Below are 27774 nucleotides of genomic sequence, written 5' to 3' on the forward strand. Positions count from 1 at the left end.
AAGGAAAGAAATCTTAAAAATTAGGGCAGAAATAAATGCAAAAGAAACAAAAGAGACCATAGCAAAAATCGACAAAGCCAAAAGCTGGTTCTTTGAAAGGATAAATAAAATTGACAAACCATTAGCCAGACTCATCAAGAAACAAAGGGAGAAAAATCAAATCAATAAAATTAGAAATGAAAATGGAGAGATCACAACAGATAACACAGAAATACAAAGGATCATAAGAGACTACTATCAACAATTATATGCCAATAAAATGGACAACGAGGAAGAAATGGACAAATTCTTAGAAAAGTACAACTTTCCAAAACAGAACCAGGAAGAAATAGAAAATCTTAACAGACCCATCACAAGCATGGAAATTGAAACTGTAATCAGAAATCTTCCAGCAAACAAAAGCCCAGGTCCAGATGGCTTCATAGCTGAATTCTACCAAAAATTTAGAGAAGAGTTAACACCCATCCTACTCAAACTCTTCCAGAAAATTGCAGAGGAAGGTAAACTTCCAAACTCATTCTATGAGGCCACCATCACCCTAATACCAAAACCTGACAAAGATCCCACAAAAAAAGAAAACTACAGGCCAATATCACTGATGAACACAGATGCAAAAATCCTTAACAAAATTCTAGCAATCAGAATCCAACAACACATTAAAAAGATCATACATCATGACCAAGTGGACTTTATCCCAGGGATGCAAGGATTCTTCAATATCCGCAAATCAATCAGTGTAATACACCACATTAACAAATTGAAAAATAAAAGCCATATGATTATCTCAATAGATGCAGAGAAAATCTTTGACAAAACTTAACATCCATTTATGATAAAAACTCTCCAGAAAGCAGGAATAGAAGGAACATACTTCAACATAATAAAAGCTGTATATGACAAATCCACAGCAAACATTATCCTCAGTGGTGAAATATTGAAAGCATTTCCCCTAAAGTCAGGAACAAGACAAGGGTGCCCACTTTCACCATTACTATTCAACATAGTTTTGGAAGTTTTGACCACAGCCATCAGAGCAGAAAAAGAAATAAAAGGAATCCAAATTGGAAAAGAAGAAGTAAAACTCTCACTGTTTGCAGATGACATGGTCCCCTATATAGAAAACCCTAAAGACTCTATCAGAAAATTACTAGAGCTAATCAATGAATATAGTAAAGTTGCAACACATAAAATCAACACACAGAAATCCCTTGCATTCCTAGACACTAATAATGAGAAAATAGAAAGAGAAATTAAAGAAACAAGCCCATTCACCATTGCAACGAAAAGAATAAAATACTTAGGAATATATCTACCTAAAGAAACTAAAGACCTATACATAGAAAACTATAAAACACTGGTGAAAGAAATCAAAGAGGACACTAATAGATGGAGAAATATACCATGTTCATGGATTGGAAGAATCAATATAGTGAAAATGAGTATACTACCCAAAGCAATCTATAGATTCAGTGCAATCCCTATCAAGCTACCAACGGTATTTTCCAGAGATCTAGAAAAAATAATTTTACAATTTTCATGGAAATACAAAAAACCTCGAATAGCCAAAGCTATCTTGAGAAAGAAGAATGGAACTGGAGGAATCAACCTGCCTGACTTCAGGCTCTACTACAAAGCCACAGTTATCAACACAGTATGGCATAAAGACAGAAATATAGATCAATGGAACAAAATAGAAAGCCCAGAGATAAACACATGAACCTATGGACACCTTATCTTTGACAAAGGAGAATATACAATGGAGAAAAGACAATCTTTTTAACAAGTGGTGCTGGGAAAACTGGTCAGCCACTTGTAAAAGAATGAAACTAGAACACTTTCTAACACCATACACAAAAATAAACTAAAAATGGATTAAAGATCTAAACATAAGACCAGAAACTATAAAACTCTTAGAGGAGAACATGGACAAAACACTCTCTGTCATAAATCACAGCAGAATCCTCTATGACCCACTTCCCAGAATATTGGAAATAAAAGCAAAAATAAACAAATGGGATCTAATTAAAATTAAAAGCTTCTGCACAACAAAAGAAACTATAATCAAGGTGAAAAGACAGCCTTCAGAATGGGAGAAAATTATAGCAAATCAAGAAACTGACAAAGGACTAAAATCAAAAATATACAAGCAACTTCTGCAGTTCAATTCCAGAAAAATAAATGACCCAATCAAAAAATGGGCCAAAGATCTAAATAGACATTTCTCCAAAGAAGACATACAGATGGATAACAAACACATGAAAAGATGCTCAACATCACTCATTATCAGAGAAATGCAAATCAAAACCACAATGAGGTACCATTTCACACCAGTCAGAATGGCTGCGATCCAAAAGTCTACAAGCAATAAATGCTGGAGAGGTTGTGGAGAAAAGGCAACCCTCTTACACTGTTGGTGGGAATGCAAACTAGTACAGCCACTATGGAGAACAGTGTGGAGATTCCTTAAAAAACTGGAAATAGAACTGCCATATGACCCAGCAATACACACCCAGGAAACCAGAATTGAAAGAGACACGTGTACCCCAATGTTCATTGCAGCACTGTTTATAATAGCCAGGGCGTGGAAGCAACCTAGATGTCCATCAGCAGACCAATGGATAAGAAAGCAGTGGTACATATACACAATGGAATATTACTCAGCCGTTAAAATAAAACATTTGAATCAGTTCTAATGATGTGGATGAAACTGGAGCCTATTATATAGAGTGAAGTAAGCCAGAAAGAAAAACACCAATACAGTATATTAATGCATATATATGAATTTAGAAAGATGGTAATGACAACCTTTTATGTGAGACAGCAAAAGAGACATAGATGCATAGAACAGTCTTTTGGACTCTGTGGGAGAGGGAAGGGGGAGGATGATTTGGGAGAATGGCATTGAAACATGTATAATATCATATAAGAAACTAATCACCAGTCCAGGTTCGATGCAGGATACAGGATGCTTGGGGCTGTTGCAGTAGGATGACCCAGAGGGATGGTATGGGGAGGGAGGAGAGAGGGGGTTCAGGATGGGGAACACGTGTACACCCATGGTGGATTCATGTTGATGTATGGCAAAACCAATGTAATATTGTAAATTAATTAGCCTCTAATTAAAATAAATAAATTTAAAATTTAAAAAATCATATATGAAATGAATCGCCAGTCCAAACTCGATGTATAATGGTTGTTTGGGGCTGGTGCACTGGGACGACCCAGAGGGATGGTACAGGGGGGGAGGAGGGAGGGGGGTTCAGGATGGGGAATACGTGTATACCTGTGGCAGATTCATGTTGATGTATGGCAAAACCAATATAATATTGTAAAGTAATTAACCTCCAATTAAAATAAATAAATTTATATTAAAAATAAATAAATAAAAATAAAGGGTATAAAACTTCTAAAAAGAAATGTAAGGGAAGTTTTTTTTTTTAATCTTGGTTTAAGAAATTGTTTCTTAGAGAAGACACAAAAAGCATTAAACATAAAAGAGGGAAAAATGTAAATTTAAACAAAACTAAAAGCTCACTCTCATTAGAAGACACTACTGAGAAAATAGACATGCAAACTACAAACCTGGGAACAATATTCACAATACATATCTTAAAAAACAATTTTAAGCTATTCAATACATACAAAAAGCTACTGCAGTTCAACAATTTAAAAGCAGTTTTGTTAAAATGAGCAGAAGACTAGAACAATTCACTTGAAAAGTATCTGGTCAGTTGCTTGGTTGTGTCCAACTCTTTGCAACCCCTTGGACTTCAGCCTGCTAGACTCCTCTGTCCACGGAATTTTCCAGGCAAGGATACTGGCATAGGTTGCCATTTCCTACTCCAAGGGATCTTCCTGATCAAGGGATCAAATTCACATCTCCTGTGTCTCCTGCTTTGACAGGTAGATCTTTACCACTAGTGCCACCTGTGAAACTCCCAAAAGATACATGAATAGCCAGTAAAAAAATAATTGTCCAACATAATTTGATATCAGGTTAATACAAGATATAACGAAGTAAGATTCCACTACTTACCCCAATAGGATGACTACCATAATTAAACAACAACAACTGGTAGTACCAGTAGTTGGAAAACATATGAAGTAACTGATGAGGTTTTATCTGGCACACTCACTTTATTTTTTTTTTAATTTTATTTTATTTTTAAACTTTATATAATTGTATTAGTTTTGCCAAATATCAAAATGAAGAAAGCATATGGGCAACATCTTCTAGAGTTAAATATGTCTACCTAGACATGTAAGAGAAAGGAATGAAAATCAATGTCCACAAAGGTCTTTGACAAAATATGTTCATGGCAGGTTGATTTGGGAGAATAACAAACAATTGCCAACAAATTAAATGCATATAAACAAATAAATGAGTAAACGTATGTTTCCTTTGTAAGGGAATCCTACAAAGCAATAAAAAGAACAAAGTATTGTGACTATATATATATATATATATATCTTATGTATAGATTATTTATATACATAATGGAATACTATTCAGTGATGATAAAGAAGGAAATCACTTCTTGTAACAACTTGAATGGACCTTGAATATACTATGCTGAGTAAAATAGGTCAGACAAGGAAAGAAAAATACTATATGCTCTCACTTTTATGTGGACTCTAAAAGGCTGGATGCATAGAAATAGAGTGGAATGGGAAGTACTAGTCAAAGAGTACAAATATTCAGTTACAAGAAGATGAATAGCTTCTGGGATATAATGCACAAAATGGTGACCATAGTTAACATCTGTATTGTATACTTGAAAAACGCTGAGAAAGTGTATCTTAAATGTTCTCAACACACACATACACACACACACACACACACACACATATACTCACAAAGGCTATTACTTGAGATAATGGAAGTGTTAACTGACTTTAGTATGGTAATCATTTCATAATATGTAAGTGGACTAAATTATCATTTTTTACACTGCAAACTTACATATCGCATATGTCAATATACTTCAGTACAGTTGGAAAAAAGTCAACCCTGTAAAGTAATGCTCAAAATTCTCCAAGCCAGGCTTCAGCAATATGTGAACTGTGAAATTCCTGATGTTCAAGCTGGTTTTAGAAAAGGCAGAGGAATCAGAGATCAAATTGCCAACATCCGCTGGATCATGGAAAAAGCAAGAGAGTTCCAGAAAAACATCTATTTCTGCTTTATTGACTATGCCAAAGCCTTTGACTGTGTGGATCACAATAAACTGTGGAAAATTCTGACAGAGATGGGAATACCAGACCTCCTAATCTGCCTCTTGAGAAATTTGTATGCAGGTCAGGAAGCAACAGTTAGAACTGGACATGGAACAACAGACTGGTTCAAAATAGGAAAAGGAGTACATCAAGGCTGTATATTGTCACTCTGTTTATTTAATTTCTATGCAGAGTACATCATGAGAAACGCTGGGCTGGAAGAAACACAAGCTGGAATCAAGATTGCCGGGAGAAATCTCAATAACCTCTGATATGCAGATGACACCACCCTTATGGCAGAAAGTGAAGAGGAACTCAAAAGCCTCTTGATGAAAGTGAAAGTGGAGAGTGAAAAAGTTGGCTTAAAGCTCAACATTCAGAAAACGAAGATCATGGCATCTGGTCCCACCACTTCATGGGAAATAGATGGGGAAACAGTGGAAACAGTGTCAGACTATTTTTTTGGGCTCCAAAATCACCACAGACGGTGACTGCAGCCATGAAATTAAAAGGCGCTTACTCCTTGGAAGGAAAGTTATGACCAACCTAGATAGCATATTCAAAAGCAGAGACATTACTTTGTCAGTAAAGGTCCATTTAGTCAAGGCTATGGTTTTTCCTGTGGTCATGTATGGATGTGAGAGTTGGACTGTGAAGAAGGCTGGGCGCTGAAGAATTGATGCTTTTGAACTGTGGTGTTGGAGAAGACTCTTGCGAGTCCCTTGAACTGCAAGGAGATCCAACCAGTCCATTCTGAAGGAGATCAGCCCTGGGATTTCTTTGAAAGGAATAATGCTAAAGCTGAAACTCCAGTACTTTGGCCACATCACGAGAAGAGTTGACTCACTGGAAAAGACTTTGATACTGGGAGGGATTGGGGGCAGGAGGAGAAGGGGATGACAGAGGATGAGATGGCTGGATGGCATCACTGACTCGATGGACGTCTCAGTGAATTCCAGGAGTTGGTGATGGACAGGGAGGCCTGGCGTGCTGCGATTCATGGGGTCACAAAGAGTCGGACACGACTGAGCAACTGATCTGATCTGATCTGTGTTATCTCAAGGTAGGGAATCAACTAGAAAGTGGCATAAAATAATCTGTGGGTGACAAAATTACTTTATTTCTTGATTGCTGTGATGGTTAAATGAGTGAACATATTTGTAGAAACTCACAAATAACTTGCACTTAGAATATCTTAATTTTATTTATGTAAATTATTCTTTAATTTAAAAGTAAGATGAACAAAAATGTAAATATAAAAGGCAAATTGAGACTTTCCCCCCAAAGCAACATTACAAAAAGCAAATCATCAAAACATATTCAAGGAACTCAAAGTATGTTATTAAAAATTGTACAAGAGAAAGTAAAGAAAAAGAACTTTTTCTGACAGTCCTAATATCAGGAGGAAAAAACAGAAAAAAAAAAAAAATCCAAAGGTAACAGCTTAAAAATCAATTGACCAACCGGAGAAAATCAGCTAAAAAAAGAAAATCATACAGTTTCCAGTTAAGGGTTAAATACACCCCTCTAGATCATCACAGAGCACCTGGCTGGGTTTCCTGTATTATAGAGCAACTTCTCATCCACAATCTATTTTACACATGGTAATGTATATAGATCTATGCTACTTTCTCCATTCGTCTAGAGGTATGAGGCAGCCTCAACAGGGAGGTGATATATGGCTGATTTGCTTTGTTGTATGGCAGAAACCATCATAACATTGTAAAATGATTTCCTCCAATTAAAAAATAAATTGAAAAAAATAGTTAAATACATCCTAATGACAACACAAGAGGGAGCCCTACAGTTACAAAAGTAGGAATACCCGCCTTCAGTTCTTAGAGTACAAGAAAATCAGTTTCACAGAAATGTGAATCCAGAAAAAGAGTATGTTCAGATCCCATAAAAAGTTATTACAGGAAAAAAGCCAAGCAAAACAACATTGCTACAGGAAATAACTGTGCCTTTGTAGTGAAAACCAAGCTGCACTGTGCAGATTCTATTTCAAATAAAGGATTTGTTGCCCCAGCTGATGGCAGTGCTGTAAGTAGGCAGGCTTCAGCTGTCTGCCTCTCCAGGCTTTATGACAGCAACAAAGACACCTCAACAAAATAATCATCCTTTCTGTAGCAGCCACCCTCAAACATTGATTATCACAATTTTATAAACTCTTGGCCATATTGGCCTAACCCAGGACACCTCTACAGAGCTCACCATCAGATCAAGTGATACTGACACTGAGTGAGCTCAGTCGTGTCTGACTCTTTGCGACCCCGTGGACTGTAGCCTACAAGGCTCCTCTGTCCATAGGATTCTCCAGGCAAGAATACTGGAGCGGTTTGCCATTTCCTTCTCCAGGGGATGTTCCTGACCCAGGGATCAAACCTGGGTCTCCCGCATTGGAGGCAGAGGCTTTAACCTCTGAGCCACCAGGGAAGCCCTGATACTGACACTAGGAATGCCTTTAGCTTGGCTTTTCTCCCTGCCCAGTACATTCCCCTCATTCCACAGGTGTTAATTCCAAGCACTTTTAAATACATATTCTTCATTCCAAGGGGTCTTAGAGTATGCTTCCCAGGGAATGTTAAGTCACTTCAGTCGTTTCCGACTCTGTGTGACCCCATAGACAGCAGCCCACCAGGCTCCCCCGTCCCTGGGATTCTCCAGACAAGAACAATGGAGTGGGCTGCCATTTCCTTCTCTAATTCCCAGGGAATACAACCTGCAAAAGCCTGAAAGACTACTCATAAAATAGGTGAAAACTAACTATTTCAAAATAAGCTAAAAAAATAAAATAAGAAGTGATAAAAGATGTGAAGTAACAACAAAGGTCAGAATTCAAAATAATTTTGTTATGTGTGGTTGGAAAAACAGATGTTTGTGGAAACAGGAGCATTAGGAAGCACCTAGAAATGAAAGAAAAACCATTTATTTCATCAACGAATTTAAACCTGGAGGAAAACAAGACTGAATAAACATGCTGGAAATAGTAGATGTGAATAGAGTGAAAAAAATAGAGAAAAAGATAAAAATAATTCTAGAGAATATATTTTCTAGAATTCTGTTGTTACAAAGTTTGTGACCAGGCAAATACTAATGCATGATATGAAAAGTTACAGTGTTTTTTCTTCTGTTGGAGAAGAAGGAAAGCATAATGAGGTGTTAGTAAAACCATACTTTTGACCCATTTATGTTCACTTTGTGATAATTTATTGACATACAAATTATGATTTGTACACCTTTCTGCCAAGGTGTTTTGTTTCCATAAAAAGGCAATTATAATGTTCTTTCATGAATATGATTTATTTTAAATGAGGATATTAGTGTTAATATTTTCTGTTCTATGCATTTTCTGTTTTTTTTTTTTTTTCCTTTCTTTCTGAGAACTGTTTGTTTTATGTTTTGATCAAGTCTTCTTCAAGTGTCTGAGAACCCTTGGTTGTTCACATGCATTCCAGACTAAGGCAATAAAGAGTGTGACTAGAAGCTCTCTGTATTTGGGTCTTCCTTGTGAACTGATGGGCTCCATTATAGGAGAGTCAGGCAGAGAAATGTTACCTATTTAGTTGAGGTAACCTCTAACTTCCAGGCACCTCCTGCAGAAAGATATTCTTCTGTTTCTTAATTGAACTGTTTAAGACTGGCTGTCAATCTCCTGGGATTTGAGCATGGGAAACCATCTGGGGATGCTCCAGGTTACAAGAGCACTCACATCCAAGCCTCTGTGTTCAGTATAGCTCCTCACATTTGCCCCAGATCTGCCTTCTATCTCTAGTCCAGAATTCCCCTAATTTAACTGCCATAAAACAGAAACTCCACTCCTACTACCAAGAAATATAAAGCCATGCTACTCAAATGACAGTCTGCTGTCCAGTGCCAATCTATGAGCTCTAAAATGGGTATATGAATTGAATGTGAGTATTAAGCAACTTAGCAGCAGCAGCAGCATTCTGGGGAGAAGGCAATGGCAACCCACTCCAGTACTCTTGCCTGGAAAATCCCATGGATGGAGGAGCCTGCTAGGCTGCAGTCCATGGGGTCATGAAGAGTCGGACACGACTGAGTGACTTCACTTTTCACTTTCATGCATTGGAGAAGGAAATGGCAACCCACTCCAGTGTTCTTGCCTGGAGAATCCCAGGGACGGGGGAGCCTGGTGGGCTGCCATCTACGAGGTCTCACAGAGTCAGACACAACTGAAGCGACTTAGCAGCAGCAGCAGGAGGGGCAGAATATTGGGCTCCCCTGGTAGCTCAGTTGGCAAGGAATCTGCCTGTAACACAGGAGATCCCTGTTTGATTCCTTGGTTGGAAAGGTCCACTGGAGAAGGAATAGGCTACCCACTACAGTATTCTTGGGCTTCTCTTGTGCCTCAGCTAGTAAAGAATACACCTGCAATGCAGGAGATCTGGGTTCAATCCCTGGGTCGGGAAGATACCCTAAAGAAGGGAATGACTACCCACTCCTATATTCTGGACTGGAGAATTCCACAGACTGTATAATCCACAGGGTCACAAAGAGTTGGACATGACTAAGCAACTTTCACTTTCTTTTCACTTTCAGGGGTAGAATATATATGTTCAATCCCAAAAGGTTTACCTATATTTTAAAAAAATAGATTCCATGACGAAATTATTAAGTCAGTACTGCTAGAAATATAATATTCAAAAGCTAATAAATACAGATGCACTAAAGTACTTGGCTTCAGTACCACTAAACCATGACAGGCCACATGTACACAAAACAAATAATGAGATCACATACTAAAATAGTTTGATTAACAACATTAAAATAACATCTATATTTAGCCTATTAAAAATGGGCCTATTAAAATATAAATGAAATGTTTCATCAGGAATAATTTGGAAGAAACCAATAATAAAAATTCAATAAATTCTAAAAATTGAACGTATCAATCACATTCTCTCACTAATACAAAAAACTATAAATAATTAACAGAAGATTTTTAAATATCAGCAAGGAATTATCTATAATAAGTAAATATTCCATTCCTAAAAAAATTTTGTGTAATAAATGACAATTTCAAACTCAGGAAGAACAAAACCACAGAATAAATTGACCAATGTTGTAATATAGTAATTGAAAATGCCTTAATTATTTAACTAGTAAGAATGAACATAATACAAAAAGCATTAATCCAAAAACTGAAAACTGGAAGACAAAAATGGGAATAGAGGTAGTAAATTAAAAATATGATAACATTATTGATAATTTTATACCCTTTGATTTAACAATCTAAACAAAATTAATAGAATACAGTTACATTTTACCCTGTAAATGGAGGTCATACATGAAATGTGAACTTCAGTTTTAATCATTAAGCTTTAAAATAATATTGGTAAGTAGCAGCATGCAGAGAGGACTGCACACAAATTGCTGAATGTGTCTGAAATCCAGGTCACATGAGTGATGGGAAAGGATCAGATTATCATCATAGCTGCCTCAAACACCTGTTAACCAAGATTAACCCTACTGTGTGACGCAAGAGACAGAAAGTACAAAAATCACAAAGAGACAAACGTCAGGTTAATTGTGGGGAAATGACCATGAGAGCTGAAAACAACAGGGATGTACATTCTGTGATACCCATTCAGGGCAGGCTGGTTTCCCTGGAGATGCTGATGATAGGGATTTCTGGACAGGTGAGAGGTAGGACGAGGTAAATACCCAAGGCATTCACCGTCTTATACATTCAGATGGCAAATTTGAAACTAGGAGCTCTTCTTCTTAATGAATTTAGTGTAAAAGAACACAGAGACATCTTTTCAGCCTGAGGCAGGATTGCCTGGTTATTATTTCTTGTTCATTTATATGGCATATCTTTTAATCGCATAAGTAGTGGTTCAAAGGAGTGATCAAAAAAGGCATTGAGAAAATTTATATGGCATATCTTTTAATCGCATAAGTAGTGGTTCAAAGGAGTGATCAAAAAAGGCATTGAGAAACACCATTTCTTCAGAGTCGAGGAAATAAAAGGTCCTTGGAGAAATGTATAAAGGCTTGTTTAATATGTTAATAGAGGCTTATATTCTGTGCAGCTTTACATATTACATATGCTTTAAAAAAATATTATCCTTTAGATGAAAAAAAAAAGGCTTAGTGAGGTTAAAAAAAAAAGAAAATCATATTATCCCTATTTTCTATATTTTTTAGATTCAGAGAACAACTATAGCTATACGAAAGTCATGACCTAATCAGTGTCAACCTAAAATCTTCTAATTACTAGTACAGTAACATTTTACCACATCATGTCACACTCCTAGATCCAAAGTGCCTTCTGGCCCAAGCACCTCATTATAAACTAGACACAATCCTTAACAAAAAGACCGTAAAGATTTTTGGCAAACAAGCCAAACATAGGGCAAGAGATAATGGCTGTTAAGACAGTTTTGAGAACCATAAATCTGGGAAAAGAAGAGTAGGAAAGTTATGTTTTAGTGACAGACACTTTGCTATCTCCCTTAATCTTTGCAATAACCTTGAGATAAACATGTACCAAGACTGCTTTACATAAAAGAACATTAAGGCCCCACAATATCAAACAACTCATCCAAGGCTATACAGTTATACAGATAAATAGATTAGAAACTTTTATGACTTAAACAGTTAGTGATACATTTGCCCTAAATGTGTGTGTACTGTTTGAAAAGTGTTTTAATTATAAAGTCTTAGTAGAAAACCCCTTCTTCACAATCATTTTCCGAATGGCCAGCTGTACATCTTTGTTCCTGAGGCTGTATACCACAGGGTTTAACAGTGGTGATGATGGTATAGGTCACTGTCACCAGCCTGTCTTTGCCTGATGTATTAATATGTTTGGCTGAGGGTCTCAGGTAGACAAAAGAAGCACAGCCATAGTGGATGATGACCACAATGAGATGAGAGACACAGGTGGAGAATGCTTTTCGCTTGCCTTCAACCGATAGTATCTTCAAGATAGTGGAGACAATAAATCCATAGGAGATGCAGATGAAGATCAAGGGCACAATAAGCACTAAGACTCCACAGATAAAGATGACGAGTTCGTTAATGTAACTTCCAGCATAGGCAAGATGAATGACTGGTGAAATATCACAAAAGTAATGGTTGACCTTGTTGGAGCCACAGAAAGGGAGGCTAAAGACCAAAGTTGTTCCCAACAGAGATATTAGGAAACCACTAACAATGCAAGTTGATATTAGTTGCCCACATACCCTCCAGCTCATGAGAATGGGGTAGTGCAAAGGCTGACAGATGGCAGTATAGCGATCATAGCCCATCACTCCCAGAAGCAGGCAATTGGTGACAGCAAAACCAAGAAAGAAGTACATCTGTGAAGCACAACTCACAAAGGACAGTGTCCTGAACACAGAGAGCAGATTGATAAGCATCTTGGGCAGGATGACAATTGTGTAGAAGATCTCAGAGGTAGAAAGGACGCATAAAAAGAAGTGCATGGGCGTGTGGAGGCTGTGATCCAAGCAGATGACTGAGATGATGGTGATGTTTCCATTCAAGATGATCAAATAGAGGCAGAGAAAAATCATAAAGAGGACAAGCTGCAATTCCCCAAGGCTGGAGAAACCCAGCAGGAGGAACTCAGTAACACAGGAGGAATTAGCCATGGAGAGTTGATCCTACAGAATAAAGTCAATATGATCAAGTCCATAGACCACTGGAGGTGAGAAATCAAGGAAACTTACCCTTCATAAAGTAGCCATTCTGGGTATGAAAGAGAAACAACAGGATTTCAAAGTAGCTAAATATTATCCTAAATTAATATGCACCCACAGTGATAACTTTCTGCTAATGATTTTAGCAGTGAACCTGGGGACACGTGTTTACATATAATGTACAGATGCTTGCTCAAATAAAGCCTATTCCTCAGGCTTTGAAGACTTACATAGTCCCAACTTGCAAACATATATAGTCTCTGTTTAGGTCTTTTTTTTTTTGATAATTTAATTCTTAAATATTCTTTATCTATAATATTTATTATTACAAGTGATCATAGTTTCATTCATATTACTGACACATGTATTCTATAAACAATAGCACCGATATCTGAAAATCTACTTCCCATTTTCTTTTAATACATTCCTCATCTAGGGCAATATCTATTGAACTGTTTTGTGTTGCTTGTCCTTAGAATAGAGTTTCTTTTCATTGCTAATCACATACCCTATTTTCATGCAGTTTTCATTAAAATTAATTTGGATTAGAACTACAGATGCTGTCTTGGAACTAGTTTCATAATTTTGCTACTTACTCTTATAGGACATTAAGCTTGATTTCCTCTTACAGAAAATGAGTGGCTAGAATAATTAAGTTTTGCTTCAGTATTCATTGGTTGCCCACTTGGTTATATATCTTAACCTTGATATACCTGACTTGGAAACCCAACAGTCTATTGGTTCCAGTTCTGTCTCTAAATTCCTAAGCAGGGAGGCTCAGATACATTCCCTAAGGCTTCTGATACAGTTCTTATTGCTGGTATTAGATTATATATTTTTTTAAATTAAAACATTCTTATCCTCTCCCACTTCAAACTTAAATCTGTTCCTTTATCTGGATTCTCTATCCCAACAAAACTTTTCAAAATCTCTTAGTCATCCATTGTAAATTTCTAAGGAATAATTAAACACTTGAAAATTCTCATCCTCCAATTTGTTTTGATCTGCAATACTTCTAGGATCCATTTCTTTCCCTCTGCTAGAAATTAGCTCTTACCTGAACTATTACTTAGAGCTTTATGAATGAGCTCCCAGGATTCCACCTGGTCCCACTCTAAGCCAGCTTCCACAATAACAATACAGTTTTCTTTCAATAGGACAAATTCTATCCCATTAATAAGCTCAATAATTTGCAATTATCAATAAAGTTAAAGCAACTGTATTTTGTCTTTCATATTTTCTCAAATGTACCTTTCCACTCATAACTTCCACCACATATTCCTTTACTTATCATTGAGAAAATGCATTTAGGCATTGAGAAAATTTTAAGTCATGTCAGTTTTCATATCATCCCCTACATCTGGAAATAGTCCATGCTTTATATTTATCATTTTCCTTCTTTTCTTTTGAGGAACTTCCTTAAATTCCCATCTAAACTAACACATGCTTACTGATCCTTCCTCCAACTTCCTAATCATGTTTTATAGCTTTCTCTGCATTTCCTTAGCAATCACTAGAATCTTACTTCCTTTGCCACTAGTATTATATATTCACATTTATCTCCAAATATAATAACTTGCCTGAGACAGAAAATGCATCTCAACACTTACCATGGTGTCTAGTATATACCAGTTACTTGAAAAATTGTTGAAACAACAAATGACCAATGATTTCAGTTTCTTTTCTAAATTATTTCAAAACTCAAAAGGTAGATAGCATTTGATTTCATAGATTTTCTATACTTGTTCCACTGATATTAATTTAGCATACAATATTAACCTTCTGTTTCAAAAATTTTGGATAAAAAATCTAACATAGTTATCTAAATGCAGACACAAAACATACATTAAAAATTGTTGTTGTCTCATTTTCTTTTCTAATTACCAAGTGATTTTCTCCATTATCTGCTTAACCAAACTTCTCCATTTTAATTTTAAAAGCACTTTATTGACAGCATTAAAGTCTTTTAAGGGCTTCCCTTGTGGCTCAGCTCATAAAGACTCCACCTGCAATGCAGGACACCTGGGTTCGATCCCTGGTTTGGGAAGATCCCCTGGAGAAGGGAAAGTCTACCCACTCCAGTATTCTGGCCTGGAGAATTCCATGGACTGTATAGTCCAAAGGGTCACAAAGAGTCGGACATGACTGAGTGACTTTCATTTCAAAGTCTTTTAAGAATAACACTATTTCTATTATTATTTGATCTTCTGCATAGACAAATATTTAGCAAAATTTTGAAATAGGACTAAAATCAAAAGCTTTAGATATTCTTTTGCTATCTTTGAATTGCCTTATCTGTAAACTTTGTAAGAAATACACACTGTGCTTTTGACCAGAACAAAGACTCTTCTATTATTCTTCCTATGATACCATCTTTTTATTTTCAATTTCCTGATTTCTTTGCTTTGAGTATTTTCTCTTTCATAGGATCATCCTCAGAAAGAACAGTGACTAGTTATCCAAAGCAAGATGGAGTTTCTGAGAAGAAAGACACACCACATTACTCAATGGCTATTCCATGACACTCCCCTGCCAACCTCTTCAATAGTCATCTACTTTTTCAAACTCATCCTGTGGACCTATGTGGGAATTGAAGTTTGAGAATACTTTATTATGGAAAAATTTGGATATACTTAACCTGCTCTAAGATTCTGCATAAAATAGTTGGCCAATAGAAGATAGTGTTGTAATCTTGGAAAGAAAGATATTATAGCACCCCCCCCCAAAAAAAAGAAAGCTTTTGGAAAGATGAAAAGAAGGGAAAAGAAAAGGAAAATAGGGTAATTAAGCTGTCTTCACAAGTGTAAAAAGTAAATTGATCTCTTACTATCTTGCTCAATCACTCTTTGACACCTGTAAGATAAGATAAAGTTAATACCCTTACTTTGGTTAAAAAGATAAATAATTATCCTCCATATCTACATTTATAACCTTATCCTTTAAATATACAACACACTGGAATTACACTGACATACTTACAGTTTTCCATATATGCCATTATATTTCAAGATGTCATGCTGAGAGAGAGAAAGAGATCTCAGACTCCAATTTCCTTTTGCCTTCATCTGTGACCCACTCATTCTTTACACTTTTTAAAAGTCAGTAGTTATTGAACTTTCTCTAATCTGTCTAAGGAGGGTTTATTGTTTCTTATATATTTAAAGATTGTTTCATGTGGCCTCACAAAATACTCAGAATGTTATATACGAATTATTTTTTCCTGATTTTTTTTCTCTGATAGATTTGACAGACTCAACTTTTCCCTATATATCCTCAAAACAGAGCCCAACGAAAAAGGACCTACTGTATAACACAGAGAACTACGTTTGCTGCTAAGTTGCTTCAGTCATGTCCGACTCTGTGGGACCCCATAGACGGCAGCCCACCAGGCTCCCCCATCCCTGGGATTCTCCAGGCAAGAACACTGGAGTGGGTTGCCATTTCCTTCTCCAATGCATGAAAGTGCAGTCGCTCAGTCGTGTCCGACTCTTAGCAACCCCAAGGACTGCAGTGCACCAGGCTCCTCCACCCATAGGATTTTCCAGGCAAGAGTACTGGAGTGGGTGCCATTGCCTTCTCCCAGAACTATGTTTACTACCCTGTAATAACCTAAATGGGAAAAGAATTTGAAAAAAAAGGAGATATAGGTATGTGTATAACTGAATCACTTTGCTGTACACCTGAAGCTAACACAACATTATTAATCAATGATAATACAATATAAAATTAAAAGTGAAAACAAAACAAAAAAAATCTGAGTTCAATGTTCAAATGAATTAAATATATGGAATATAAAGGCTTGATGAGCACACAAAAAAAAAAAAAAAAAAAAGAGAGAAAGAAACAGTCCATAAATGAATTAGTAGTGATTTCAATTAGTACTCTTGACATCACCTTGATCCCCTTTGCAAAGCCATTGCCTCCTAAGTAAAAATACTTTCTGTGTTTTTCATATAGTTCATAATCTGCTTAAATTTTTGTTTTCTTTCTTTCTAATAATGTATCCCTATATTTCCTCCATTCAGCTTCCCTTTCTATCATTTGATCACCTTTCTATTTTCCACTATTAATAACTGGGGAAAAATATCACTCCAAAAATATAAGACTCCAAAGAAACACCAACAATTTTTGCATTTGTTGTACATGTAAATGACTAGATTGTCACTGCTCTTCTCAATAAAAATTCCTAAAAAATAATTTTAAAAATTCACATTCCTTTGAATCAGAGTTTATTACCCAGTGACATGCAGGTGTCTTCATTCTCAGACATATCCCCAAAACATCTATGATTTCTGGATATTATTTGCCAAAATTACCTTCCCTGTCGTAATGCCCCAAAGTTTTTCTTCCACTTCCTACAAACTCTTTGAACCAATATAAAGTATACATTGTTTCACAGAAAAAAAATGTCACGTTACCTTATTCCTGGGAAGTTTAGCTATTTCCTCAATATGTATCACCAGTTTTCTTTCCTTTTTACATTAACCATGACTTCAGAAGTTTGGTTGTTATTGAGATCACCATCCTCCTAGGGATCTAATTACCACACTGTGCCCAGTTCTTGTCATAATTTCCCCAATTAGTAAGTAGAACTATGGTAATACACTAGGAAAATTAGTTAGTCATAGAAAAGACCTTTTCTAATATACCATGGAGGTTAGTTGGTTTCCTCCTAGAAATTCTCTGGGGACTGAGAGAAGTGGAGGTTTTCTTGGTCATATTTGTCAAAACAGACATAATGGAACTACCTTCTTTAAGTTTCCCTACCTCATGACTAATTTTTTCTCAGTTTGGAGAAAAAGATCCTTTTCACATTCTCATTTCTGAAATCTAGAAGAGAGGAAGAAAGGTACAAAGAATACAGGACAAAATATTAGAGTGGCAGAGGCAATATAAGTCTTTTGGACACATGGGAAACTTTTTTTCCTGGGATATAATGTGAGCATGATAAATATTTAATGAAAAGAAAATAGAGCAACCTAGATGTCCATCAGCAGATGAATGGATAAGGAAGTTGTGGTACATATACACAATGGAATATTATTCATCTATAAAAAAGAATGCATTTGAGTCAGTTCTAATGAGGTAGATTAAACTGGAGCTTATTATACAGAGTGAAGTAAATCATAAAGAGAAACACCAATACAGTATATAAATGCATATATATGGAATTTAGAAAGACGGTAACGATGACCCTATATGCAAGACAGCAAAAAAGACACAGATATAAAGAACAGACTTTTGGACTATGTGAGAGAAGGTGGGGGTGGGGCAATTTAAGAGAATAACATTGAAGCATGCATATTACCACATGTAAAATAGATGACCAGTGCAAGTTTGATGCATGAAACAGGGCACTCTGGAACAACCCAGAGGGATGGGGTGGAGAGGGAGGTGGAAAGGGGGTTCAGGATGGGAGGACACATGTATACTCATGGCTGATTCATGTCAATGTATGGCAAAAACCGCCACAATATTGTAAAGCAATTAGCCTCCAATTTAAATAAATTAATTAAAAAGCAATGTGTGGATTGTGGAGTAAATGTGATAGTGCATGTTTTAAATTTTAGCTGAGACTTATCCTTTAGAAGAACTTCCCCTTAACTTCTGATTGCATATTTATTCTGTCAATGAATCCAGACTCATGGACTACAAATGAGGCAAGCACTAGACATCCGTGGAAGTCTCTTTGAGAGGTTCATGTAATCTACTCTGGTATAAGTTATATCAGAGAAGTTACAGGGATGGAACAGCAGGAAATTTGAAGGTATTCAGTAAGAACTTAATGAATAGAACTTGATGGCTTCACTCTGCTTCAGTTGTGTCAGAGATTGTGACCATGGCTAGATCTTTAGGAAATGCTTTGTTGAGATTGATTAATAGGCTTTATCTTTCTCTAGACATACAAAAGATTAAAAATACCCACATTTTTTTTTTCACTAGTTCTCACCTGGAGAGATGCTGTCTCTTTCTCCAGAAACTGCATAGGCTGAATGACTACTTTGATAAGCATATTGCAGCAAAAGTGAAGTTACAATGGTTTATAAACTCTGAGCTCTAGACTCTGGAGCTTCCTACTTCCTACAAAACAACTTCCTACTGTCATGAAACATCTATTTTTGTACCCTGCTGCTGCTAAGTCGCGTCAATGGTGTCCGACTCTGTGCGACCCCGTAGACGGCAGCCCACCAGGCTCCCCCGTCCCTGGGATTCTCCAGGCAAGAATTTGTGCTCTAGCCACGATGTTCTGAGGAAACCCAAGCAGCACTTAGAGAATCCACATGGTAACAAACCAAGGCTCTCAGTCAACAACCTCAGATAAGCACACAGTCAACAGTCAGCATAAATTAACCAGCCACATACATGAACAATTGTGTGAATGGATCTTTCAACCCTAGTTAAACCACCCAAAGTGACCTCACAAAGAGTAGATACCAGCTTTCCCCATGGAACCCTGCCAAAACTGTAGATTTATGTGCAAAATAAGTAAGTGTTGCTGTTTTAACAGCAAAAGTTCTCAGTAATTTACTATGCAGGAAAAAAAAAAAAAAAAGATCAGAATTTAGTGTCTAAAGGCAGGGTGCTAACGTAATAAAAACTTTTAAAATGTGGCATTGAGTTTGAAACAGGAAATTCTGTAAAGGCTTAAGAAATCTGTCACTGAAAGGTGGAAGAAGCTTGAGGCAACTCTTGGTAAGTATTTTAAGGACAGAGAGGAAATTGCTCTCATACTCTGGTTAAAAAGGGGATATGTATATGCTTTGTTGAAAAGTTGGATAGCCCATAGCTCAGCAAATGTAAAAAACACTTTGTGAGTTCATGGAACTTCCTTTGGTAAATTGGTAGGAAGATTATAGAAAGTGAAAATGTATGATAAAACATAAGAAGGAAGAAATGAAAAAAGAAGGCTCCATTAAGTTTCTGAGAAGAATTTAGAGAAACTCTAGAGAACCTAGAACTCACTGGGATTGGGGGGGGGGGGGAATTGTTTCTCATCCCATCCCCAAAGTCTTCCAGCAAAGTTTCTCACAGTAATAAATGGCTTCAGAAAAAAAGATCAAATTCAAGGTGCTTCAGGAGACTATCATCTCAGGGTAAAGATCTGAAGAATATCTCTGTAAGACTCTTTGTTATAATTTAGAAACGTTAAAGTCTATGCCAATTAAAGTTTCCACATATCTGAAGGGCATAAATCCTCTAAATTAATGGATTTTTTTAAAAAACAATCTTAATAGAAATATCATCCTCATAGGTAGCCCACAATGAAGAAATAAATGTGTTTGACTTTAATGAAATTAATTTTATGAACAGAAACAAAAAATATCTTTTTTTAAAAAGGAATTGTATTACTTTTTGCTAAGGTTGAAGGAGAGAGACAACAAAAATGGAAATAGATATTAGGATCCCCAGCCTTTTATACAGAGTAATAAGACCGAGAAAACTACCCACCTGAAAATATTGGTTGTCTTATGAATAAGGAAGAATGATCAGAGGATGGGAAAAAGACTCCTCAGGTTAGAACAGAGAGATGTGGAGAATCATTCCCAGGACATAGACTAATCCTAATCAAGGTCAACACACGCGCAGTTGGATTTCAGGATTTTTACAGACCAGTGACCACCGGGTGTTTCATTCCCTCGTTTTTCAAAAGGGAGCATCTGTTGCAATTATCCTATGCTTATCTTACCATTGTATTTTAGGTGTGTCAGGAGCAGATAACCTGCATCTTTAATTCCCTTAGAACTTTAAATCAGAAAAAAAACTTCACTTACAGCAGCTCGTGTGTGTATGGATTTGATTTAGATCACAAGACCCTGGACCTTGAGAGAACTAACTAGATGCTGTAACTGGTTAAGAGTTTGGCCTTGGGAAGAAGGTAAGCATATTTTGCAATGGTAAGGATGTAAACATGGTATGATAAAAGGGAAGACTGTAAAATTAAAGATAGCCACAAGTATTTTGAGCCTTTCCCCAATGAGAAGTGTTGTCTATGTCTCTTCCCCTTGAATATCACGATTATGACTGCTTATGACTTCCTAGGTGGTGTTAGTGGTAAAGAACCCGCTTGTGAATGCAGGAGAAGTAAGAAACACAGGTTCAATCCCTGGGTCAGGGAGATCCCCTGAAGGAGGGTATGGAAATTCACTCCAGTATTCTTGCTTGGAGAATCCCATGGACAGAGGAACCTGGCAGGTTATGGTCTATAGGATTGAGAAGAGTCAGACATGACTGAAGTGACTTACCACAGCACACATGGTCCCTATAATGACAGCTTGACCAATGAAATATGCCATAATGGTGCTATGCCTTAAAAGACTACCAGTTCCCACTTCCTGAATTTTAGAATATTTGCTCTTTGAATCCAGTTACCAGGCTGTGAGAAATTCTGAGGAACTCCATGAAGAGGGCCACATGGAGAAAAATGAGGCTCCCAATCTATAGTCTTAGATCACCACCTGATCATCTATTAGCACCATCTTGTCAGCCAGGAATGAGCCCCATCTTAGAAGTGGGTCCTTCCATGTTGTCAAGCTGCTTAATTGATTGTATGAACAGAAACAAGGCATCCTCAAACTCTCCCCAAATTAGAGATTTATGAGCAAAATGAATGATTATTGTTGTTTTAAATCACTACTTTTGGGAGAGGGGATACATATTATTAGTACACTTTCATGTGAAGTTTTAAGTGTTCCATTTAGCTAGATAGAGCACACAATTATTCAAACATAATTGAGAGACATTTATGAGTAATCTACATGCTGCATACTATCTCAAGGAAATAGACAATAATGAGAAAACTTAATACATGGGTATGACAAAGCACTTCCTCCCATATTCTGAGAATCTGGTAGAGGAGATAAGATATAAACATAACTACCTAAACAATTCATAACACAGTAAGAGTCGTAAGAGAGGCCTAAATTACTATGGCATTTTGAAGAAAGGAAATAAATATGAAAAAGGTAAAAACAAAGTGGTACTTTGATAAGGATAGGATTATATATGAGTAAAAGGAGATAATAGCCCTTTTGACTGAGAAATTCTTTAGTTTCTAGGTTAGCACAGACCCCATCTCCATGAAGATTCCACCTTAGAAGCACTAAATGGATGAGTCTGATGTCCACAGGTTTACCTTTTATTGTAGTTTTATGTAATTAAAAAGTACAATATGAATGTAATTAATCCATAACTAGTGTGTAAGAGTGACCAAGGTGGCCCTTCTTCCACCATTGCAAAGTATTTTTATGAAAGAAAAATTATGCCCCTAATTATATGATCATATTATAAGGGGTTAATAGACAGTATATATAAACAGCCCATACAACTCAACATCAAAAAACAAACAACTAAGATTAAAATATGGGCAGAAGAATTTAATAGACTTTTTTTTCCAAGGAAGACATGAAGATAGACAAGAGGTGCGTGAAAAAAATGCTCAGTGCCACTAATCACAAGGGAAATGTAAATGAAAAACACAATGAAATATTACCTCACACCTGTCAGAAAGTCTATTATCAAAACAACTAACAAATTCTGGTGAGGATGCAGAGAAAAGGGAGCCCTCATACACTGTTAGTGGGAATGTAAACTGTTATAACCACTGTGGAAAACAGTATAGAGGTTTTTCAAAAAGCTAAAAACAGAACTACCATATGACCCAGCAATTCCACTCTTGGGTGTACACCCTGAAGATACAAAAACACTAACTCAGTAAGACACAGGGACCCCAATGCTCACAGCAGAACTATTTACAATAGCCAAAATATAAAAGCAACTTAAATGTTAACTGATGAATGAACATTGCATGAATGCAATGGAATATTACTCAGCCATAAAAAATATCATTTGCAGCAACATGGACCTAATTGTTAAATAAAATAAGGACAGAGAAAAACAAATACTTGATTTCACTTACATGAGGAAAATAAAAAGTAAAACAAACAAACGAAACAAAAAGAAACAGAATCACATATACTGAACACACTGATGGTCTCCAAAGAACAGGCAGGAGAATAGACAGACAAAACAGATAAAGGGTGTTCAGTTCTGTTCAGTTACTCAGTCATATCCAACTCTTTGTGACCCCATGGACTGCAGCACACCAGGCTTCCCTGTTCATCACCAACTCCTAGAGCTTGCTCAGACTCATGTATATCAATAAAATAAATGTCACAGGAATGTCATGTACCCACATAAAAATATAGTCAATAATACTGTAGCATGTTTGTGCAGTGATAGATGATAACTGGACTTATTTTGGTGATTAGTCCCTAAAGTATATTGCATCACTGTACACCTGAAATAAATACAATTTTGTATGTTAATTATAACAACAACAACAAACAGGAATTGAGAAACTATTGCCAGACAAAGTAATATACAGGAGGATTTCCCCAAATGTAATGGCCAGCATTACATTTGAGAGGTATACAAATGAGCCTGTTTTATTTCAATTTTTATATTTATTTTAACTGCATTAGAAAATTTGAGTATATCAAACCTTGTAATTAAATATTAATGCAAGGATTTAGTTAAAATTGGTGTGTACATTTAAAAGAAAGTCAATTTGAACAAGAATGCTGGATGAGTAAAAATATTAAATTAAATTAAAATGCTTATAAAATATAAGATGACAAGATATATAATTTATTATTTACAGATATGAAGAATGGGGTACAGATAGGGTACATACAGTTTTCAGGGCAAGACACAAATTATATTTTCAAACTTTCAGTTCTAAATTGTTTGAAATAGAAATTTGTGAGTCTCTTCCTTTACAGGACTCTCAATGCGTAGTTTATTGAGTGATATTTTTTAATATTCAGATTGAATTTATGCAGATTCCTTCATGATACCTCACTCTGTCCCTTTATGAACAAAAGCATCATTTGATTAAATGACTGATTTGGACAGATTTGGTTAAGAACATAAGTTTCTAACAGAATTAAGCTAAATTATTGCCATGGAAATAAAATTACAAATTAGGAGTATTTCTGTGTTTGACTCCTATCCTTCTCCTGAAGGAAAAGTTTTCTTCAGCTCAGAATAGTGTCAATGAAAAAACAGGAGAAAGCCAAAGTCCAAAACACAGATGAAGAGTCCTAGACTGACATTCTGGCCATTGAGATGAGGTCTTCAAGAGAGCATTGGCCCCTACTATTGGCCCTAGATTCATTTTGTAAAGTGTTATCTGGAGGGTCTGGAAGCCTCTTGTAATCCTGCCTCTCTCCCACATTTAAAGAACTATGTTTCAAGGGAGATCAAGAACAAGTGGGTCAAAGCCTTATAAGACGGGAGGAGAACCAGACTAAGAATAACTAAAGACCTGTGTTAATTTTAGCTGTTCTGCTTACTACTGTTTTGAAGTTCTTGAAGTGATTCAATTGAGACAGGATGAGACTGTGGAAATGAAGAAGGAATATGACTGAAAAACTTATAATCCACAAAACTGATAGGATTTAGTAGCTGAGCCAATGTGTGGTGTAGAAAGAAAAAACCAAAAGAGAGTCATGAAGTCACTTTCAGGTGCTTGGCTGCCTGAGTGGATGAGATGAGCTGACATTCACCAAGACAGGACATGAAGGTGGCTGAGCAATCTTGGCAGCAAAAGATGGAAGGATGGACAAGGAAATTAAATATATAAACAACTCTTTGGTTCCAGGCATTATACGAAGAACAGTGTTGACAAGGTTGTGTTTAATGTAAAATCTGTGCCTTCAGGAAATTCAAATTCATTGTACAGAGAGATAAACAAAATGTGTTATGTTGACCTCTTTGTCTGCCTCCAACTCTCCTAGCTCTTTCTGGCTAGGAGAGTTTTTGTATATGTTGTCCCTTAAATCTGAAAGTATTTACCCAAATAATCCATTTTACCTGGTGACTCCTATTTATCCTTCAAATTATAAGTTACCCATCAATTTCTCAGAGAAGTCATCTCCACACCATTCAATCTGAATTACATTTATTTTATTATCTACCCTTCCCCCCAAAATGTACAGTTTTTATTTTAAAATGACAGTTCAATGTGTGGTAAATTATTTTCCCCTGAATTTACCTCTTTAATAAGACTGTTTCAAACCAGAATATAGTTCTAGAGGGCAAAGACCACACATATTTATTTATTGTTGATTTCAAGAAGCTAAAATAGTATCTGGTAATATTAAGCAATGAACAAACATTTGTTGAAATAATAAAAGGTATAATAACAATAGATCTTGATGATTGTAAGAACACAAGGCAGAGTCTGCTATCAAGGGAAGATTGAAATAAGGAAGCAACGAAGGCTTTAGAGAGAAAGTGAGAGAGCCACTCAGACTATCTTGAAATATGCAATTTACATAGAGTAGAGGAGCTATTCCACAGAAAAGGAGCCCGTGAGGAAACATAGCAGAATACAGAATGGCACTTGGAGGATAATCAAATAGGGCGCAACTAGACACGTATGAGAAATGGATAGTAATCATGTTAGAAACAAAAATGTCAGAGAGATAGGCAAAGACTAGGTGATAAATTCTTGCTAACAGAGGATTCTTGGCTTTGTCTTGTAGGGAAAGGGAAGTCATTGAGGGTATTTTCATGGATTTTCTGGTCATTAGGGCCTTCTTGCTCTTTATACTGTTAACACGGACTCAACCCTTTTTTCTTAGATTATCTGAGATTTTTCAGCAATTATGCAATCTTAGTAGGTTCTTGGAAGAGAAACAATAGATATGATGTGCAGGGAATGAATGTGGCAGAAAGACAGGAGAGTACAGGAAGGATATGCATACACATAGGAAGGAGACTCCATAGTGAGGTTCCAAACACAAACAAAGGAAGACCAAAACAATCTCATGGAAAAGCAAAGACATTTCAATACGTAGGTTGAGGTGGATGGATCAGGAACTGAAAAGGATTACTAGGGTTTTCTCAAACATGAAGAGTACCAAAATTGCCTTAGTTTTTCATGAAAGGCAGAACTGAGAGTAGGGGGGTGAGAGAGTAGTAAGATTATCTTCTACTGTTCCAAGGAACTGGACAGTGTTGTTCTAAAAAAATAAAATAAAACAGCCAATTCATTATTTTATCAGCAAAATGGGTTTATTTGGGAATAATGGAGAATTGCCATTTGAGACAAGCTTGCTTTAGCAAAAGCCATAGGCAAGTCTAACAATTAAAACAAAAAAGTTAAAGGTTACTTTATAGAGAAAAGTGAGGAAATTGAGATGAGTTGTTTTCAATGAAAGTCAGTTGAAGCAAAGTGAGAGTTTTGGACAGTGCAGCATTTCCCTTTGCCTGGATTGTTTCTGGGAGAGGAATATTCTTCCTGTTGAGGTCTGTTTCTGATGTCTTCATGGTGAGTGTTGTAATGAAGTCAAATTGCAATGTGCAAGGTCTCTCTCTGGCCTTCTGACTCCTTTTTAAATGAGGTATCCTTTATTTTGTTTCACAACAGCTTGGGTGTACATTTGCTCTTATCAGTTTATATAATTGTTTTTGAATAGTCAATCTAGTTCACAGCTGTGAAATATAATGAAATTTGTTCCAGAAATGAGTAACTGTTTCCCACATCAGCACAACATTCTTAGAGTATCACTGATGGCAGAAAGTCAAAATATTTTAACATCTTTGATCCTCATTCTCTGAATATGAAAACATTCTCATGTTACAGTGTGCTCTACACTTGCGAAAAATGTGAAAGTACACATATTACCAGACACATAAAGGGTCTACAGTTAACTGAATAGCTAAAATTTGGCTCCTTAATTAATAGAATATGAAGTATGGGTCATTGCTCTTTGAAGGGCTGATTTGAATTCCTTATTTCTCAGGCTGTAAATCATTGGATTGAACAACGGTGTGAGGATGGTATAAGATACAGATATTAGGGTATCTTGACTTGAAGAGTAATTGGATTTGGGCCTTAAGTAGATGAAAGAGGCACAACCATAATGAACAGTTACCACAATGAGATGGGAGGCACAGGTAGAGAAAGCCTTGTATCTTCCAACAGAGGATGGGATTTTTACAATGGCAGAGATGATGAGGACATAGGAGACCAGAATAAGTAACAGTGGAATAACCAAGACAAACACACCAAGCACAAATATGACCAACTGATTGAGATACGATTGGTGAGATGCCAGCTTGAGGACTGGAGAGACATCACAGAAGAAGTGATGGAGCTGGTTGGAGGAGTGGAATGGCAGGTGAAATATCATGGAGGTGGTGGCCAGTGAGATTATGAAGCCACAGGCACAGGCAGCAGCCACTAGTCCCACGCACACCCCGAAACCCATGAGCACTGTGTAGCGCAAAGGGTTACAGATGGCTACATAGCGATCATAACCCATGGCTGCCAGCAGGAAGGAGTGAGAGCAAATGAGGAAGAGGAAGAAAAACATCTGGATGGCACAGCCTAGAAAAGAAATGGTCTTCTTCTGGGCCAACAGGTCAACCAGCATCTTGGGTACAATAACGAAGGTGTAGCAAGTCTCAGAACAGGAGAGGACACCAAGGAAGAAGTACATGGGGGTGTGGAGGGCTCTGTCCAGCACAATGGTAGAAACGATGATGACATTGGTGCCCAGCATGAACAAGTACACAAGCAGGAAGACAACAAAGAGCAGCCGCTGCAGCCCAGCCAGAGATGAGAAGCCGAGGAAGACGAACTCTGTCACTAAGGTCTCATTGGCCCACTCCATGGTCACTGCTATACAGGAGAGCCAGAGCCAGAGCCACAGGCCAGGATCCAGGGATGGAGAAAGGCATGGGGAACTCAGCACAAAGTCTGCAGGTGGCAGGCATCTCCAGATGTTTGATGGAACTCATACATTCCCTCCAAAATAGTCTGCCAAAATAAGAATTAAGGCTAAATATGGAACAGAATAACTGACAACCAATG

At 36.7% G+C, this 27774-nt stretch overlaps 2 protein-coding genes across 2 annotated transcripts; both read right to left on the reverse strand.

The window, feature by feature from the left end:
* Nucleotides 1-11906: 11906 nt before the first annotated feature.
* Nucleotides 11907-12842, reverse strand: OR10R3E (olfactory receptor family 10 subfamily R member 3E). The gene has a single exon (NM_001390118.1). It carries the CDS (start codon nucleotides 12840-12842, stop codon nucleotides 11907-11909), a length of 936 nt encoding a protein of 311 aa, NP_001377047.1.
* A 13790-nt stretch (nucleotides 12843-26632) lies between these two features.
* Nucleotides 26633-27574, reverse strand: OR10K1B (olfactory receptor family 10 subfamily K member 1B). The gene has a single exon (NM_001389813.1). The coding sequence runs from the start codon at nucleotides 27572-27574 to the stop codon at nucleotides 26633-26635; it is 942 nt and encodes a 313-aa protein (NP_001376742.1).
* Between the last annotated feature and the right edge of the window lie 200 nt (nucleotides 27575-27774).

The sequence above is a fragment of the Bos taurus genome, chromosome 3 (assembly GCF_002263795.3).
Source record: "Bos taurus isolate L1 Dominette 01449 registration number 42190680 breed Hereford chromosome 3, ARS-UCD2.0, whole genome shotgun sequence".
Classification (NCBI taxonomy): Eukaryota; Metazoa; Chordata; class Mammalia; order Artiodactyla; family Bovidae; genus Bos; species Bos taurus.

Bases quoted from the DNA above. Each gene is read 5' to 3' on its own strand.
- OR10R3E (NM_001390118.1), bottom strand. From the start codon at position 12,842: ATGGCTAATTCCTCCTGTGTTACTGAGTTCCTCCTGCTGGGTTTCTCC.
- OR10K1B (NM_001389813.1), bottom strand. From the start codon at position 27,574: ATGGAGTGGGCCAATGAGACCTTAGTGACAGAGTTCGTCTTCCTCGGC.